The sequence below is a fragment of the Oxyura jamaicensis genome, chromosome 19 (genome assembly GCF_011077185.1).
Source record: "Oxyura jamaicensis isolate SHBP4307 breed ruddy duck chromosome 19, BPBGC_Ojam_1.0, whole genome shotgun sequence".
Lineage (NCBI taxonomy): Eukaryota > Metazoa > Chordata > Aves > Anseriformes > Anatidae > Oxyura > Oxyura jamaicensis.
In genome coordinates this window covers 2,887,514-2,907,287 of record NC_048911.1, presented here as the reverse complement: position 1 = coordinate 2,907,287, position 19,774 = coordinate 2,887,514, and the positions used below count along the sequence as shown (strand labels likewise).

At 50.1% G+C, this 19,774-nt stretch overlaps 1 protein-coding gene across 1 annotated transcript in view; it reads right to left on the bottom strand.

Annotated features, from left to right (window-relative positions):
- Window positions 1-19,774, bottom strand: part of CASTOR2 (cytosolic arginine sensor for mTORC1 subunit 2) — a 127,543-nt gene that overhangs the window by 16,901 nt on the left and 90,868 nt on the right. The window contains exons 3-4 of the mRNA XM_035342840.1: window positions 1,864-2,057; window positions 918-1,050 (exon numbers count right to left, since the gene is read on the bottom strand). Coding sequence (XP_035198731.1) covers window positions 918-1,050; window positions 1,864-2,057 — 327 coding nt within the window. The remainder of the gene's footprint in view (window positions 1-917; window positions 1,051-1,863; window positions 2,058-19,774) is intronic.

Sequence of the window (19,774 nt, the reverse complement as noted above, 5' to 3'; positions counted from 1 at the left end):
TGTGGCTGTGGTTGCTGGCAGTACACCCTCTTTTCTCTCCCTTCTCAAGGCCTATTTTGCTGCAACACTGACAGAAATTAAAAACCAGCTGACGCGCAGCAGCTTGGCAATCACACTTGCAGTCAGTGGCTATGGGGCAGCCAGTAGTGAGGCACTGAACTGTTAAACACAGCAAAACAGCACATTGCACACCTGTGCATGCTGTTCACTGCGCCCTTCCTTCATGCTTTTTGTGTAAGGCTCATTTTCTTAAGAAGATGATGTACAGCTATCGAGTGAAGAGGCTGAGTGGCACTTCAAAATAAACGATCCCTGCTTTGTTTGGTTGTGGGCACAAAACTGCACATAGGTGTGCAGGTAGACGTGTATTTAAGGAGGTCCTTTTTCTGATTGTGCCCTTTGCTTGATGCTTGTTCCTGTACACTGGAAACATCCCAAGGTTTTGTACGGCCTAGGGCTCACTCTGGCCTTGATCCTGAGTAGTACTGAAGTGTGAAAGTTGAACAACAACATTCTGTATGTACCAACTGCTGCAGTGCATAAACAAGCCTCTGTATAAGCTGTTTTCCTTTGAAATGTTAAAACATGAAGTATGGGCTACAGACAATGTCATTTTTGCAACTGAAATGAATTGTTTTTTAACCTTTTGTCCTACAGAAGGCATGTCTCCTCTGGAGACATTAAACTAACGTTAAAAGCCTCAAATTCAGCAAAGCTCATCAGCATTGTTCAGAAAGTTAAGCACCTACTCAAATCCTTGGTTGAACTGGGATAGACCCAGGCATGTGTTAAGATGGTTTATTAGATTACAACAATCAGGATCACCACCCACCAAAACGGTGATGCAGCTAGGAGGCAGACGCCTCAACCCCATAGAGACAAACTCCCCAGCAGGCTGAGCCCGTGCTGGTCCTTACCCAGTTTTGGTTTGACAAATCCATTTGTTATCCCAAGGTCATCGGCAGCCACCGTTTCCCCATTCACTACTCTGAGGATGGTGAACTCAGCAGCCAGAGTGTGCATCACGAAGGGCAGGTCTCGCTCACGTACCTGAAGGTGACAACAGGGTTAGCTTGTGATGGCGTGCACCAGAAGCGAGAGCGTGCTGCAGGGGAGGCTACACACTCTCAGGGCACAGAAGAGTGGACACAACATTCTGGTTTGAGCCAGCAGGTAAATAAGGATAATTGCCATCTAGATCTGTGTCTAGAGGTCTAGAGAAGCATTTTTGGTGCTTTTACTGGAAATATCAGTAGGATTAGACACCATGGTGTTCAAGTCTGTGAAAAGCCTGTGGAATTCTACAAGCTTGAAGCAGCTTGCAGTGACTAAGAGGGAGATGTTTCACCTCTTTTCCAGCATCCCTTCAAGAATTTAGCACTGCTTGTTCTTCAGCCTTGTTCCCTAAGGAAACAGATCTTATGTGGTCGTGCCCTGTGTGTGTGCACACACATACACCCATGTGAGGCAGAGAGTCTGCTCATCTCCAAAACAACTTTGGAGCCTCTTGACCATCATCAGGCAACCTGAAAGCAAACACTATGTTCCTGTAATGCAGAAAACCAAAGTCAGAGGGAAGGTGGAAAATGCTGCCAGTGCCTCCATTAAGGGAGAGACTGCAGTGTGGGCTCAGCACTCTCATTAGAGACCAGATAACCCATACCAACAAATGCCTCATGGCATTTTGAGAATGGGAAAAGCTCCTGAGATGTCAGAGAGCCCAACAGCATGGCACAGAGCTCTGGGGAAAGCAGACTTCGGTGTTCCTGCTGCTCCTCAAACAACTTGTTGCCAATAAAACTCTGCCCAATTGAACTTTCATTTGGTGGCAGGTGCCTGCCCAGTTCTCTCGTGTCCTCTTACCAGGATGAAGTCCGTCTGATAGGTGGAGAGCATGAACACTGAGATGTTTTGGTCAGCTAGTGGTGCTATTACTGACTTGGCAATTTTGGTCACACCGATGGGCTGGGAGCCAGAGAAGCCACCTCCACCGGACACCACGTTGAGAGCAAGCCATGTCGCATCGGCCACACTCAAGTGTTCTGAGGACGGGAGCTCTGCAAAGAGACAGAGGGGGAGGACAGAGGTTTGGTTTAGCAGCAGAGAGAGCCAGGTCCACCATCTGATTTGTATATGGTTAGCGCAGACCTCAGTGCGAGGAATGAGATGAGCCCACTTATCCAGTCTGCCTCCTGGGCATCCCACATTGCTTCACAGCTTGGTGCTGTGCTGCTTGTTAGATATACCAACCACACCAACTTCACTGCAGGATTCACACAGATTTCCAGGGATGACAGAGGGCATTACATGAGCCTCAGCTGTTTGCTTGGATGCTGGTGACCCACACTGCTGACATCCACGCATGGAAACAGCCTGAGGTCTTTGACTTCAGTCTCCTCTATCACCCTATTTCTCCAACTGCTTTGCTTTACTCAGGCTTTTATGCTTTTTTTTTTAAAAAAATAATTTATTTTTCCTGCTCTAAACCCTTTTTGTTTTCTCCTGGACTTGATACGGAGGTTGATGGAGGAGCCTGGGTGCCAGAGCAAGGCTTGGGAGGTGCAGAGACCCCTGTGCATCTGCAGTCTTCTTCTCCATCTCTAATGCAGAAGCCAAGAACCCCACAGCTCTATAAGGGATGGATGGTGTAACATGCACAAGAAATTACAAGGTGATAACACATTGAGGTAAAGGATATCGTTTTAAGAATAACACCAGTTCCGTTCCATTTGCTTCTAGTCTATTGCCATTAAGGTGCTCAAAATCTGTACTTAAACCACTTAATACAAATTTCTAACTGTTTTAAAGAAACCTTAATGTATTAACAGCCTGTAAAACCAGACACGGACTCTGGAATGAAGGTATAACCTTCTCTAAGATTGTCTGGACTTTGGATTTTGGTTTGGCAAATTGCAGAAACAAACACTTCAGAGCAAGAGCCAGACTCACAAATGCATAATCCCAGTTAAATCTCCTTGGCTTAAGGAACTTGACCTCAGATGCAGATTCAGCCAGCAAAGACTCAACGGAGGTCCCAGCGGAAAGCTACACACTTTGCTAGAGGTTAGAGGAGCCCAGCAATCCGAAAACATAAAATTGCATTACTGCTGCTCTTGCACTCAGACCCTGGCACCACAGGCACACTGCCCCATGTCCGTATCCATGTCTGCTACTCCATCCACCCCCTCCTGGCTCCTCCATGCTGTATCCTTTCCTTCTCCTTCAGTGAGGCCTCTGGGAGCTGTTTCTGTACAGCTCCACACACCATGTAATAAATTCATAACCTCACACCCCTGAATCCCCAGGCACCGCTGCTCTGAGACGAGGATAGTGCTGAAAACCCAAAAAGAACTGAATAACAAATACTGTTCGTTTTGCTCTCCTCAATAACCTCAATTGTGTGTGGCATGAAAATAACCCTGAGCAAACACACTGCAAACAGTGGGGACACTGAGGGTTCTGCTTTTGCATTTTGATGTTTAGCTTCATAGGCCAGTGTTTCTTTTTTAGTGAATAATCAGAGCTTGCACGGAATGAAAACTGGGCACTAGGGAGATTGGGTAAGTTTGTGCATTAATCAACAGCACGTTACCTTGGAGAGACCACTGCAAGTTGTTTGCAGAAAATTATGGCAGCAAAATACCATTTGGTGATCAGATTGCCCTTCACATCATGGAAGGTACCCCCAAAACAAAGCTTACTACATCAACTGGCATGGAGAAGCTAGGGCTCAAAACAACTGCCGCTGCTCTAATAAGCAGCTGACGTCTTTTTTCCTTTATTCCCACCTCTGCCTAAGAAACAAGTAAGAAGGAAAAAAAAAAAAATGTTCCTTGTTTGGACATGTACTTGCTCCCTGGCAGCACAGAGCAGGCAAGCACAGGAAAGGCACCTGCACGTCATCCGTATTTACACTTCCATTTCCCACATCCCAAAACCATTAAAGCAGGCATCTAAACCACCACAGGGCCAAGCGGCACCTCTCCTCTCTGCAAAATCACCCCCAAAGCAGCGGGCAGGGCGGCTGCCCCATCCCCGCACTCCCTGGCCTGTCCCACCCGCAGTTGGCACGTCCCCAGCACGCCCAATTCTCCAAGCAATTCGCCACCAGCAGTGAGAAGAGATCACAGCTCATTTCCCAGGACGATATTCCTCCTGTGTATGGGTGACGTGATCGCAGTCCGTTAAATACCAGGAAGCTATTTTGGGTCAGGGACGCGATGGCAGATGCAGCATTGCTCAGTGGATGGAGGCATTACTGCAATTCCCTCCGGCAGCCGTGGTGCTGGAGGACTGCCCCGAGAAGACCTCGTTGACCTCTTCATTACGGGGCAGGGAGGCCAATTTGCCAGTTGCATTTGTAATTGCTGGGTAGCGTTGATCATGTTTGTTTTGATTGGTCTAACAGGCCCTGGGAAGTGTGACAGGGCCATTTCGTTTGTTTAAGTAACATTCTTCTCATAATTCAATTAACTGTGCAACAGCTATATAAAAAGTGTCTGAAAGCATCACCTCTGGACACTGTTCCCACTAGGCAGCTGGATGGAAAGGTACAGCCCAAACTTTATTGAAACAAACCCAAGCTAGAAGCTCAATAAATTAATCTAAATAGCACCAAATAAGCCACGTGGGAAGGTGCTTTGCCCAGGAACCTGTTAAAGGCACCAAACGAGAGCTGAAAACAGCAGACATTCACGCAGACTCAGTGAAGCAGACGAAGGTAATAAACAAAGAGCAAAATGAGGAACTGTCCATGATTCAGCCCCAACCCACCAAATCCACCACCTCCACCATCTTCCCCATCTCCTGATGTCCCGTGGCTTTGGCACTGAGGCATCCCCCTGTCCTGGTTTCAGTTAGGACAGTTATTTTTCCTCCTAGTAGCTGGTAGGGTGCTATGTTTTGGATTAGGATGAGAAGAGTGCTGATAACATGCTGATGTTTTAATTGCTGCAGAGCACTGCTTATACTAAGCCAAGGACTTTTCAGCTCCTCGCTCTGTCCTGCCAGCGGGCAGGCTGGGGGTGCAGTAAAAGCTGGGAGGGGACAAACCCAGGACAGCTGACCCAAACTGGCCAAAGGGGTATTCCATACCATCTGACGTCATGCTAAACAATATATAGGGGTGGCTAGCCGGGCTGGGGGGGCCGGCTGCTCGGGGTTGGACTGGGCATCGGTCAGCGGGTGGTGAGCAATTGCATTGTGCATCACTTGTTTGTACATATTATTATTATTATTATCATTATTATTTTCTATCTTAATAAACTGTCTTTATCTCAACTCACAGGCTTCACTTTCCCGTTTCTCTCCCCCATCCCAGAGAGGGAGGGGGGAGGGTGAGCGAACGGCTGTGTGGTGTTTAGCTGCCAGTCGGGTTAAACCACAACACCCCCACACAGGACCGGCGCACAGATCCCTCCGTCGGGCTCTCAAGATCCCCTCATGGCTGGGTCATCACTCCTGCTTCTGACCACAGGGGACACCTCACCTCAGGCTGAGAAGGAACTCTACGAAGTCAGGATTGAGCTCTGTTCATTATGAGCAGGGTTTTGGAGCCTGATTTGGAGCGAAGCCTTTTGGTTTTGGTGTTTTGGCCGTGTTACACTTCACAGGCCTGCTGCCAGAAGGCCCACAGGAGCGGTTCTGCTCCTGCAGGCTGCATCGCCACCTTTTTCTGCCCGTCACCACAACCACCGCTGGCAGGTCACACACTCCAGCTGCCATTTCACCCACCTTAGCTGGCTTCCAACCCCACCGACCTATGCAAGCCATGATCATCCAGAACCTTGTTTGCCCATTTGGCAGGCGCAGCTGAAGGAAAGCAGCCTCCGTGGCACACGCCACCCAGGGCCGCGAGCTGGTGAGTGTCGTACCGGCCATAATTGGCTCCTGAGCACAAATAATCAATACCATTTCCAGTGAGGACAACAAACCTTGGCCGAGACCCAAGCAAGGATTGAGCAGCTGCCTCCAGAGCACTAGGAAATGCTGTAAGCACGGTGAGCCAGGCTCCCTGTGGCACTCTGAAAATACCTTTGGGAGGACGCTGGGCAGATGACAAGCTTCAGCCTCGTGGGGAAAACAAGGTAGGAGTCTCCTGGCTTTCATCTGTGAGAGAACAGCAGTGTTTTGTGTTTTCCTGTCCCTTGTTTTCCTGGGGACCCGTCAGCCACGTCCACCCTTTGGGGCAGTACACAAAACACTGGGAGAGAGCCCTCCTGCTAAAAAATGGGCAAAATGCTCTGAGAGCACATCACCACCAGAACTCTTCCTGCACCTCATATAATCGGCTTCAAATTACTCAAAGGGCTTAAACTGAGGGGCCACAACAGTAACTAGAAAATGAATAGGTTCCATAGTGGAAACGCACCTCATCGTTTCCTGAGGAGTTTGTTCCAACTTAACAGCAGTCAGATACGCACTTGAGGACACCTATTGGCTTTCAAATGAAACCGTAGATATATGATGGATTTATTGTGGTGCTTGGAGGGAAATGAAGGTGCTAAGCTGGTTGTTTCTTTGGTGTGATATGTTGGGTCATTTCCTAAGCACCTACCTTCGCTCAGTACACAAAGTTTTGCATTACAGCAGAGTACTCTGAGAGAAACAATTGCTCATTCAATTCATCATTTTAGGGCTTTATGTTTTCAGCCATGGCTAACTCTCAATGTTGAAAAAATATAAAATTAAAAATTACTGTGCCTTTTTTTTTTTTTAGCAGCCTTCTGGCTTTAGATCCCTTACACCGTACTTATTTCACCTTTTATAGCCTCCCTCTGCAAAAATGACAGCTAGAGTCCTGCGTGCATTAAAAAGATAAGAGGAAAAAGCTCCTGCAATAGTAGGACTCCAATGGTCAGGCATTAAAAATAAAAGTGCTGCCAACTGCAAAATTCATGATAAATTGGGAGAGCTGTCATCCATGCCTCTATGTGGCAGCACAGTTTATGTACATATATTTTTAATATGATTTTTATGTTTATTAAAAGGTTCTCTTCCTGCTGCCCAGTGGAAGCTGTCCGTTGCTCTGCAGTTTTAAAATCCTATCTTATAATGAAGCGAGGGATTATCTCGGGTCGTAAAGCCTGATCCAAAGCCCAGGCATCTCTCTGACTTCTCAATCGGCTTTGTCACGCAGCCACCGAAGAGGAGATGAGATGCCACCGGGCACTGCAGCTGGGTGCTGCCGAGATGAGCGCTCAGTAGCCAGACCATCAACGAGCCCATGGGGAGCCAGGATGCCCAGGGTGGGTTTCCAGCACCCACTGGCCTGGTTTCCCTGACACCTAACACAGTGCATGCATTTGAACTGGATGTCCTGGCTCAGAAAACCTCTCAGGGGCTTTTTATTCTTGAGAACACTGTGGAAACTGGCCACACGAGCTCAAAATCTTGGGGGGAGAGTGGGAAGAGGATAAGCACCTGAGCCTCCCATCTTTGGAGAGATTATGCAAAGTAACACTCCTTTAATGCTAGGAAATGGGGTGCTTTGTTTCTCTCGCTTCCAGAAAGCAATGCAAATGGGGTGAAACTGGGGTAGAGATGTCATTTTATCAGTTTCTGTGGTGTGCTAAATTCCAGGAACAGCTCTGCAGCCAGTATAATGCCCAGCTCCTTGTGTCCCAGTCCTCACCACCCCAGAATCACCTGGGTTACCCCTGCATGATGCCCCATTCCTTGCTTTGCTCTGCCACAAGGACAAGCCGAAGCGATCCAATGCTGAGCTTCCCCTACAGGGACCCCTAAAGGGAGAAGTGTCTTGGGGATGTTACAGTGCCAATCATAACCTGTTGGAGGATGCAAATATCCTTTCTTTTGAATCTAGGCACTTGCACTGCCAGCTTCACACTTAATAACTGGGAGCAAAGGCAGTGTTGTTGCCACACCAACTCTAAATAAGCCCTGCAGGCGTTTGCAGCGCGGTGCGAGATGGCTGCCAGGCAGAAAGTCCTGAGTCGGTTTGATTCGAGTGCCACGGAGCGCTCTCATACCGAGGGACTTAGCAGAGCACAATAGCAGGGTGAGATGAAAGCGCATTGCCTGGCGTTGTGCTGGGAAACAAGGTGATTAGGTCCAAAACGTTAATGCTTCTGTGCAGGAGAGAAGGAAGAAAATCTCACAGCTCTGATTCAGCCAAAATCATTCAATGAGCCTGAGCTCGTCCTGGGAAGAGGTCGGCATGCTTGCAACCAAGCGGCTTTTGCAATTTTTTTTTTTCTCCTTTTATGTTCAGTTTGGTCAACTGCCACCCTCTTCAGAGGGCGATGCTGGAGGTGATGGGTGCCAGCAGCTGGCAGAGGAGAAAGTCCTGCCAGCACGAGTCACATCACGAGGAATGTGATGCCTCCAGACCCACGTGTGCTCTGGGTCAGCCCTGGAGGCACATGCTGGCAGCGATACGTCTGATCCTGCAGGACATCAGAGATCTTTTAAGCGCTGGTTGCTCCAAGCGTTCATTTAGATACCACATGCTACCAGGAAATGGGATAGTAGGTTTCTCCAGGACCACAGTGGACCAGCAAACTTCAACTTTTGTCTCCTTTATTACTCTTCTTTGCCCCAGATTTTCTCCTGATGGAGGCCCAGGCACCTCTGCAGGGTTGCATTGGCAGCCGGGGAACCTCGCCATCTCCAACCGCCTGCTTCTGTGTTTTTGACATTTTTATCTACCAGAACATGCAGAACTGAGTTTTTTATTCCAAACTGCCTCAATAGGGAAGCTGTGAAACCCGTCATCTCATTTTCCTATTTAGGTATTATCCCACTCACAAAACTGTCAAAAGAACATTGTTAGGTTCATAAACTCAAACACTCTGCAGTGAGGAAATGACAGCTTGACATTTTATATATTTAACCTCAATGCTTCTGTGCCTCAGTTTCCTACCTATAAAGTGGGTACAAAAAATAACATTTCCTCTAAGCCTTGCTCTCAAGAAACAGCTGACCTGTTTAGCTGGGGTTTATACACATCTTACCATCAAAGCATTTCACAGTTAATGCAAAAATCAGCACTACGGAAAAAAACAGCATGGAAAATTTCTGCCCAGAAAGGGAATTTGGCAAAGATTGAAGTGTCTGAAAACAGAATAAGAATGGGAAGAACGGGGAAGCATTGCTCTGGTCTCTTTGAGGATTTTTCCAGGGTGATGTGCTTTCTCACTGCTGTGGGAGGAAGCTGCTCGTGCTAGTGCTATTCTGGGGATATTAAGGTAGGTTTGAAAGGCAAAGGTCTCTCACTTTCCACTATCAAGACCATGAAAGGCAGACAAAGGGAACGGAGGAAAAGAAGACAAGGAAGGGAAAACAAGCATCCAGAGCCTGGCAAAGTTTCCGTCCCCAAGCCCTGGGCAGCTGGAGCTTGCACAGCACCCAGCCCAGCACGGCTCCCCCTCGGTCTGCACCTCCTGCGAGCACTCCCAAAGCCATGCAGCCATTTCCCACGTGAGATTTATCTTCTCCTGGTCCCTATCTGCCATTATGGGTTTTCCTTCCACTATGGATTAACTGCATCTAAAAGGTTGCTCATGGGTTTACACCAGAATGGACGAACATACCCAGTGCAATTTGCTCGTGTTTTCCTGGCAGTTCCATCAAACTCTACCCAGCGTAACGACCAGTTTGAATTTCACATTACTTGTGCGAACAGGACAAATCACGCACACGGGATTCCACACAGTGACCCCAGGTCCCGTGCCCATCTGACAAACTACTGTTATTACTCAAAAGCAAGTTATCCACACCCTTCACTGGAGAGGAATTACAAACATGCTCATCCCACCTTTACTTTCTAAAAACTGGGAGATTCAGCTCCCTGCGTCCCAGATCACCTCGCTCACCCAGGGCAATCCTTCAGGCACAGAAAGGAGTAGCTCCTTGCCAGAGGCAGCAGCTGAGTTAATACAGAATATTTTTCAGGAGCAACTGTAAGGAGACTGTGTCAGCTCAGCAATAACCACCGAAGCTTCGCTGTCCCCATAAACAATTTACAGGGGCATGTGAATATTCTGAATTTTCACACAACAGGGATGTTCTTCTGTAAAGCATCTCTGGCTGCAGCCGGAGAGAGGTGGTCACTGGCTCCATGTTGAGGTGGAGGCCGGAGACAAGTGGTTTCCCTCCTGGTCTGTCCTGGGACCGATGTTGTTTCATATCTCTATCAGTGACATAGATGATGGGATCGAGTGCACCCTCAGCAAATTTGCAGATGACACCAAGCTGAGTGGTGCAGTCAGTACACCAGAAGGAAGGGAAGCCATCCACAGGGACCTGGACATGCTTGAGAAGTGGGCCCACGTGAACCTAACAAGGTTCAAGAAGTACAAGGGGCTGCACCCGGGCTGGGGCAATCCAGACATGAGCACAGACTGGGAGAAGAACTCACTGAGAACAGCCCTGCAGAGAAGGACTTGAGGGTTGTGGTGGACAAAAGGATCAACAGAAGCTGGCAGTGTGTGCCTGCAGCCCAGAAGGGCAATTGTGTCCTGGGCTGCATCGACAGAGGGGAGGGAGGGGATTGTGCCCCTCTGCTCTGCCCTCAGGAGGCCCCACTGGGAGTGCTGTGTCCAGGTCTGATGCCCCCAGCACAAGAAGGATGTGGGGCTGCTAGAGCGGGTCCAGAGGAGGCCACAAGGATACTCAGAGGGCTGGAGCACCTCTCCAATGAAGACAGGCTGAGAGAGCTGGGGATGTTCAGCATGGAGAAGAGAAGGCTCTGGGAAGAGAAGACCTCAAAGCAGTGTCTCAGTACTGAAAGGGGGCTTATGAAAAAGATGGAGAGGGACTTTTTACATGGACAGATGGTGAAAGGACAAGGGGGAATGGCTTTAAACTAAAAAAGGAGAGATTTTTATTAGAGGTTAGGAGGAAATTCTTCAGTCAGTGGATGGTGAGGCGCTGGCACAGGTTGCCCAGAGAGGTTGTGGATGCCCCATCCCTGGAAGTGTTCAAGGCCAGGCTGGACAAGGCCCTGTGCAGCCTGGTGTGGAGGGTGGCATCCCTGCCCTTGGCAGGGGGTTGGAAGTGGATGACCAAGCCATTCTGTGGTTCTGTGATCTCTGTGACCTAATAACCTAACCAGCCCCATCCACTGCCACGTGAAACACAACTGCTTCTGCAGGCGCTACAGCTGAGCAGCTCTCGAGCAAGACCTTTATAAGAGTTTGTTGGGAAGGGAGGACGTAACGCTGTGCAGCTTCTCACTGCTCCAGATCTGCCCACGTATCCACATGCAGTAAGTGGGAACGTTGTTCTGACAGCACTAGAGATGTCATGCTCAAAGGCAGAGAAGTCAGTGTATTTTTACCACTTACGTACCGTTACCAAAACACATCCCAGGCATGCCACCATGCCCTGCACGATGGGAGAGGACAGTTTATTGCTGCTTCTCTTTGCTTATTCACAAGACATGCTTTTTCAGATGCTTAAGGGCCATGGCCCACGTGGGTTTTGAGGAATGAGATGAGGTACGTGCTGGTACAGCACCTTCCTGGAAAGTTTCCTAGCTAGGCTGCTGAAAGCAGCAGAAGTGGGGATGTATTTACACTAGTCACGGAGCCTGGGAAGGAGTACGTGCTAATTAAAATTATTCTTTCTGCTCAGCGTGTCCTCAGCTGCGTTTGTACAGAGCAGAGATGACGCCATGTGGCTGACTGATCTATTTACACCTCTGGAGTCCCCTGCTCATCCCCATCCCTGTTTCCCAATTAAGGGTGCAGACAGGAGTCTGGGCTAGTTCCAGCAATCAAATATGCCTGGCACACTGCTGGGGCTGAGGAGACAAGCCAGTGACTTCTACCCACCCCAAGCCATTCAGAATCTCTCTGCTGCCTGAAAACAGCAAGCAGAGGAACCTGGAAAGCCCATTCCTGGGAAAGAGATAAAATAAACTGGGTATTATTATCAGATGCTGCTATGTATGCAAAAAGCCTCCAAAAGCCAGGTTAAAAATGTCTGTGCTTTTCCTTCCTTTAAAAAGTAGAGGCAGAAAGATTCATCTTCACACCCGTGCTGCATTCCTCTGCCAACAAACGCAGCACGCAGAGAAGCAGTCCCAGCTACAGCTGGACCGAGGCGCACAGCCGGCATCGTGTGCCACCGGGCTGGGACTCGTGGTGCTCTCGTGTTGGAGACCAGCACTGCCGCAGCGTGCTGCACCCAGAAACGCTCCCGATGCCTCCAGCTCATGATGTGCATGTGCTTGAGCAGTCATCAGCTATCACCTGGCATCACTGGAACAGGACTGGAGTGCCCCATCGCCCAGCAATGCTCACCCGCTGTGCACAGCCCTGGCCAGCTGCAAGCCTGTGTTCCCCCACCATCACTAGGGTACCTTAATGTTTGCCAAGACTTCTGCTCCTGTTAAAAGAGATGGCATGGCTAAGAGTGTACAGACTCATAGAACCATACGGGTTGGAAAAGATCTTGAAGATCACCAAGTGCAACCATCAACCTGACCTACCCAATCTCATCACTAAACCAGTGCCACGTCCACGTCTCTTCAGTACCTCCAGAGATGGGGACTCCACCACTTCCCTGGGCAGCCTGTTTCAAGGCTCGATCACCCTCTCTGGGAAGAAATTCTTCCTGATATCCAATCTAAATCTCGCCTGGAGGCTGTTGCCTCACAAACTATCACTTCTTACCTGTGAAAAGAGACCGTCACCCTGAATGATCCAACTCAACATCCCACTGCAGACAGAGGAAAGAGAGATCCCGGTAGACATGCGTTCACTGGGGATATTGGCACCTCAGGGCTTTTGCTGTCTCCCCAGCTGGTCCTGGCCACTGAAACATCAGCGACTGCAAGAGAGATCCTGGCACTCTGCTCTCTTCTTGCAGGGATAGGGCTGTATCTCTGCACCCCAGGCCTCTCAGCACGGGTGGCACTTCTGCCGCCGGCCCAGCACAGAGATCCAGAAAGCAGAGCCAGGATTAAAGAGCGGCTGGCCACCAAGGTGGCGAAGAAGAAGCATAGGGGATGAAAGTCTCGTGCTGCACTCTGCCTTGCTGCTTTTGACCTCGAATTTGTAGGTGCTGGCAGATGCCCTTCCAAGCTGGAGATGTGGGTCCCCTCCTGCCTGCAGTGCCCTGTGGACGAGGTGTTTGCAGGAGCCGCCGAGGGCAGGGATTCCTCCAGCAGAACACAGCTCACCTGTACAGCCATGCGCCTGGGTTTGGTGACCATCCAAATTGCCACCAAGCAGCAGGCAGATATTTACACAAGTTCATGGAAGCTTCTTATGGGAGAAGGGTGCGCTGATGAATACAGTATTCTGCAGGTAGGAAGACGTTTTGTAACTGAAAAAGTCTAATGAAGTGCTGGGGGCCCACGTAACACTAACTTTCATCAATATTCAGATAAATAATTAAAATGCATTCCTCCTCAACCCCATTGCTTATTTCTCTTTTAAATACAAGGGATTTGGAGTACACATCACCCTTGTGCTGGAAAAGATGAAGCTCTGCTGATTTCCCGCAGCCTTTGGTGTTCTCTGGAGGAACCAGTTTTCACGATGAATGCTCTCCTGGCTGCAGAAGCAGCATCTCTCTCCTGGACTCTGATGCTCTCTGATGCTCCTCCCTTGGCTGAGGGCTGGCTGAGGGCTGCAGGATGTTCTGCAGGTGCCATGGCCCTGCAGGACAGTGACAGGATGGCCACAGGGACGCCGGGGCCGTAACAGCGGTCAAGGTGCTGCAGGTGGATGCTGACCCCACAGTGATCTGGCCCAAACAGACATGGCTCACCCACCCTTATCTGCCACCAGCTTGTGAGGTGACCTCAGGCACATCGTGTCACCTCCTTTTACCTGCATTTCCCTTCCACATTAAATATTTGGCTGCTGAAGTCCTAGTCTGATGAAACACAAGTAAAATGTTGGCAGCATGGAGCATTCAGCTCAGCTGCGGTTCCTGGGTATTGCAGCAGTAACAGAAATAAGCAGAAGCTTAGGAGATGTCGCTTGGCTACCCGGCCAGGTGCTCTTCCAGGAAGGAGCTCCCCTGTATTTGCCCCAGGTATTTTCATTCAGGTTTCCCAAAGCCACCTGTGTCCACACTCAGAGCCATCCCCAGCAGTGCCTGCACCCCAGAGCTGAGGGGTCTCTGCGCCTTCTTTCACTCTGAAGCAGGAAAAACAGCAACAGCTGCCGAAATCCAATCAGTTGCTTCCTTCTCCCTCCATTAGGCTCCAACCTACAAGCAAAACAAGTGACTCCTTTGGTCTGCATCTGGAGTGCAGCTGGATCGCCTTGCAGCAATGAAAGGCCAGAATTTCCCAGAGGGGGAAAGAATGTGTTTGCAACGCAAGGAGAGAGATCTTCAGCTATGTAAAGCAAGATACATTTTCTCTCAAGCCTGCAAATATTCCTCCCAGTCTCAGCTTCCCCATCTTCTAGCATCTCTGTGTTGATGTGACCGAGAGCTGAACTCCACAACCACTGAGCACTGCGCTGCAGCCTTCCAGGTGCTGCAGGCAGAGGCAGCCTGGGGTCTCCTCATGTCCCACACCAACCACCAGCATGCCCAACCACTGGTGTTGTCTCCTGCACACCTACCAGAGCTGCTGCACCTCAAACAGCTTCAAGGGAGGCACCCGGCACAAACCTTCAGATGCATGTGAGCTCATGTGCTCAGCCCTCTCCCTTCGCTGGCTCAGGAGTTTGTACCTGAGTCTTGCTGTGAGCATCGTTGTTCCCTGGCCTCAAGGAAGCCCACAGGCTGACCAGTCCTTCCCCCACCCTGGAGTGAAGGCTGTGGCAAGAAGCAGAGCCTGGTGAAGCTGTGCTCCCCATGGTTGCAAGGGATGGATGTTCCTGGACGTGCTGCTGTGGAGCGGTGATGTGCCACCCCGTGAAACAGGACACTTGTGTCATCCCGGGTCGTGTCCAGAGCTACAGACGAGGCTACAGCAGTGAAATGAATGACAGAGGCCATTTGTAATGTTCAGGTGGGTCTCTGGTACACAGCAATGCTAGAGCAAGTCTCTGCAGAGTAAATATGTTTACTTGAAATTTCCAAGCTCTCCAAGCTTTGAAGTTGTTTTTCTAAATGCCCCCACCCCTTGTTCCAGTTAGCAGACGTGGAGGTGAAGAAATCTTTCTTGTAGATGTTTTGGATCCTCACCAATGGCCACACTGAGTCAGGCAGTGTCAGAGGCAGTGTCAGTCGTGGCCAAGTGACAGGGGATCACACAGCTCTGTTGTTTGGGTGTTCCTGTGTTACTTGGAGACTGCAGGATGGATCCAAAACACTTCTCAAGCACTTACACCAACCAGTTCAAAAACAAATTTCAGGGCAGCACTGACATACCTGCACATCTGCGGGCAAACCAGAGAGAAATCGGGGAGCACTGGCTACCCAGCCCACTGTCCTGAGGATGATACCTGCTCGCCACTTGCCATCTGAAGCCACTGCTGCAAAAAGCAGAGACCCCCTGGGCTGCCAGCCACGCAGACCAGCTGAGCTCTGCTCCATCCATGTCTCCTGCCAGTAGCAGGCATGCAGGTGACACATGACAGTGCTGGGAAGGGGCTTCGCAGCAGCTCAGTTTCCATTTTGTGAGATGTTTCTTTCTTTCTACTTCCCCTCTCCTGTCTCATTTGTGGACAGACAGAGGGGGTATGTCAGAGTTTTCTTTGAAGTGAGAAAATCTTTCCTTGGCTGGGAGGTGCCAAAGTGTTCTAGAGGTATCACCAATCCTTGCCACTTCTGGAAAGCCGAATACACAGGTGTGAGGGCTGCACGCACACACACACTCATGCAGAGGCTTTTGAAATAGCAGCAGGAGAAATTCTGCTGTTTCTGTCGTTGAGATCCTTAAAGCTATGGCTTGCTGCCTAAGCCAGCTTCCCTTCCCTGCATGGGCACAGGGTGACACACTGCTGGCATGAACCTTCCCCTCTGGCCAAAGCAACAGATCTGCCCCTGGCAGGCGCTCACCAGGCAGCCTGGCAAGAGGCTGGGAGCTCACACGGTGCCACCACCTCCCTATGTGCACACCTGGGAGCTGTCCTCCACCTCTGCCAGCCTGGCAGCAGCTTTTCTCAAATGGCTCTGGGTTGGTGAAGCTGATGACTGAAGAAAGCCACGGGCACCTTCCTGAGCCTGTAAAGAAGGGGCTACTTCTCTGGAGGGAGGGAGGTGTTATGCTCCTTTTCACTTTTCTCGTGATTCAGGGGTAGAGGACTGCTATTCACTGCTGCTCACACACACATGCATGCCACCTGCAGGCAGGGCTGATGCAGAATCAGATGCAAAGTTTGCTCAACAATTTGCTGATGGAGGTGGATGTTCCGGAGGGGTGCAGGGGAGCTCGTCCCAGTGCACAGCCCTGCCAGCACCATCCCGTGGGCTCTCTACTCCCCATCACCACCCTGACCCAGAGCTGCAGCACCAGCCTTGCCATTCTCCCTGCTCAGCAAAACCACCACCCATTTTATTTAAAAGGTATGAGAGCAAATCCTGCAGGTAAACTGAACCTGCGCCTGCGAGCTGGGGAGAGAAACGGCTGCCGATGGGTTTATTTTTGCTCAGCCTCCTGCTTGCAGAGCACCAGGAGTTGCTCACATTACATCATCTGCACACCCCCGCCCCTCCACAGCTCAAACCCTGCAAGCACACAGCACAACCAGCAGCACAACCAGCACAACCTTCAGCACAACCAGCACAACCTTCGGCACAACCAGCACAACCTTCGGCACAAGGCTTCTGCTGGCGGCTGGAAGCAACAGCCACAGCAAAATTAACTCTTTGCCACGCAGGGCGCGTGCTGTGTTCTCCAGGGGCTGGTAGCCAGCCCTCTTCCGTTGTGGCCAGCCGCCGCAGCAGGGATGTCAGAGTCCTTGGAGATGAGCAAGCTTTGCTCCAAGGATTTAGCTAACAGAACAAGTATTTAGCTAAAAGGACAGAGTCTAAGTTGCTCCTAGTCTTTCCAAAGGCTGGGCTAACAATGAGCAAGAGCCGCCACTTGATACCCCGGGGAGCAGAGTGCAGTTCTGATGGAGGGACGTGACTGAACAGGACTTCCAACTCGCACCCACAGACCTCGGTTACACAAGGAACAGGCACTGTCTGTGTCCATTTTCCTTGAGACCCACGTGCCCTTATGGCGCAGCCGCTGAGAAAGAGGCACAGGCATCTTGTCAAGAGCAGCACAAAAGCTTTTCTTTGCAGGAAATTAAAAACAAGGAAACAAACACCAGCGCTTGCGTAAGCCCCAGGCCGGCTCTGAGAGAAAATTACCTCGAGACTGTTTGCGTTCCAGATCAACGCATCAGCTGCAGCACGGGGCAATTAGCACCTTGAAATTATTCAGGGGTGGGAGTTTTAGGGGAGGGTGGTGAGGGAAGGCTGAGAGCAAGCAGGAACAACGAGAGATCTTCCTGGGTACCAAAGTCAGTGCTCTGCTCCAGCCGAGCCCAAGCTCGGATACAGGCCCGGCTGGCTGGCGCTTCTGTGAGGCAATGGGGGCAGCCAACACCGCTCCCCGTGCAGCAGGGACACAGCACGAACAAGGAGAGCAGCAACAAGCAGGTTGGGACTGGCTGGGGCTAAAGTTACCTGCCCAGTTACACCACAGACCAAAGCCTCAGCCTTCTCTGCTGCACCCAGCACTCCCATCAAAGTAAAAGTACCTCATAAACAGCCCTGGCTGCGCTAGGTATGTGCATGGGCACAAGATGAGGTCTGGCCACAAGGAAAAGGCCCCAAGCAGGTGCCAGCTGGGTTAGGGTTAGGCCCAGGCCCATGTCAAGGCTCAGGACCGGTCCCTTTTGGAGGAGCGAGTGTCCTTGCCGGGGCTGTGGCCTTTGCTGCGGGACATGGGGCTTCTTCCACCGCTCCTGAACATGAATGAGCCCACAGAAAAGCCAGGTACCAGAGACACAGCAAGGATTAAAGCAGCCACTTGAGAAAGCCCTGCTCCTTGCTAACAGGTCTCCATGCTTCTATTATTCATCTAGGATGAAAGGAAAACCACCTCTGTCCAAACAGTTTTCTATTATCAAGAATGTGTTTGCATCTAATCTGAATGGGGGAGGCCGAGGCAAACCGAGTGCAAAACTCTTTCAGGCACTGATGCTCTTACACTTTGAAATCATGCTAATCTGGTAAGGCACTGAGGAAATTATGCAAGTAAACAAAGCCAGCTCCCGATAAGGAGCATTACAGATAGGACACACCACGTATTTAGCACCCAAAGGGAGGGAGGTGGCCGTGGTTTACACGGTTCCCTGCAGCCTGGTGCAAAAGAAGCTGCGGCGGCCAGCCTGCCCTAACCACTGATCCCCGTAGCCCACGACAAGCAGAATTAAACAGCAGGATGCGAGCGCTGCTGCTCACAGCAAGGTTTTCCTGAGCATTAACATTTGATCACAGCACTTCCTTCACCAGGATACAGAGAGATGCAGGAGGGCAGGCTAGAAACCAGGAATACAAATGTCCAGAACGTCAGGGTTAGCTGCAGACAAAGCTTGGGCAGGAGACAGCAGTTTTCCCTCTTGCCTCTGCATGGCTGGTTGATGTTCAGCAGAACTTGAGCCCTCTCTTCATTCCAGGTTGCTTCATGCTTCGTGACAACAATGCAGGAAGGCTTCAAACTGCTGCCCATCCTCCCATGGTGCTGGCTTCGCTGGGAGCTCGCCCGTGATCTCCCTGCCGAGTCCCCCAGACAAACAAGCCTCGCAGTTGGAGGAAAGCTGATCTAACTCCTAAATCAACTTTCTAATTCAGGGGCAATTTTTCAAAAGCCTCTCCCTGCTTCAGGACACACAGAGCCTGACTGTGCACAAGCGCTGCTCTCACCTCGGAAATAGCAAGGCTGCAAACGAAGCCCCCCAGCAGCCTCCAGGGCTGCAGACACTTTCTGCTAAGCTCTGTTGCTACCTTCTTTATCTCCCTTTCCTTATTTCTACAATGGGGATATGAACCCTGTCATTTCAGGAATGCTGATGAGTGACTAATAGCTGCAAAGCATTTGGAAGGTAAAATGGCCTGTGTAATTATTACCCTGAGAGACAAAGAACAAGACAGTTCAGGAGTACACACTGCTAGATTGCAACATCCCGCAACGAGGGAGTGCCCAAAACCTCCCAGCAAAGCCTGCTCAGGTGGCCAGGCCTAATGCTGTACCTGGGGAGAGACACGATGGTGTGCTCACCTCATCTGCAGCATTTGATTCTGTTATCGTGAAGGTAATTGCCAGCAGATAAAAGGGTTGAATGGGTGAGGATAAGGGGAAGGCTGGCTCCATGATGGGACTTCTGGCAAATTTGGCTGAAACCAGCCAAAAGAGAGGCTCATTCAAGTGCATATATGCAAATCTCACTTTCTTACGGAGAACATTGGTGTTCTTGAGACAGCCAGGCTTTGAGGCAATCCAGCCCTAAATCCCACCAAACAGCAGCTTTAGGTGCAATTAAGAAAGAGATACTTTCCACAGCAGGCTGTATACTCGGAAGGCAGCCAGTTCACCAAAACAAGACAGCTCAGGACTTTACTTCCTTACTTCCACTCCCTTAACCATGATATCAATGTAGCCAGACTTAGAAGAAATAGGCACAGAATTCATTTACGCTGAGATGGGTCTCAAGCTAAAACATTGTTTTCCCCTAATTCTCCAGAACACTCAGGACAGAAACAAATATGGAACAGGACTGACACTGGAAAGCAAACAGCATTTAGTCACCCACACAGACCTCTAACAAGCACTTTACTGCATAAGTGAAAATCCTCTGCAAAAGCAGTTTAGTTCAGGGGAAGGAAACCTTTAGGAGAGTGG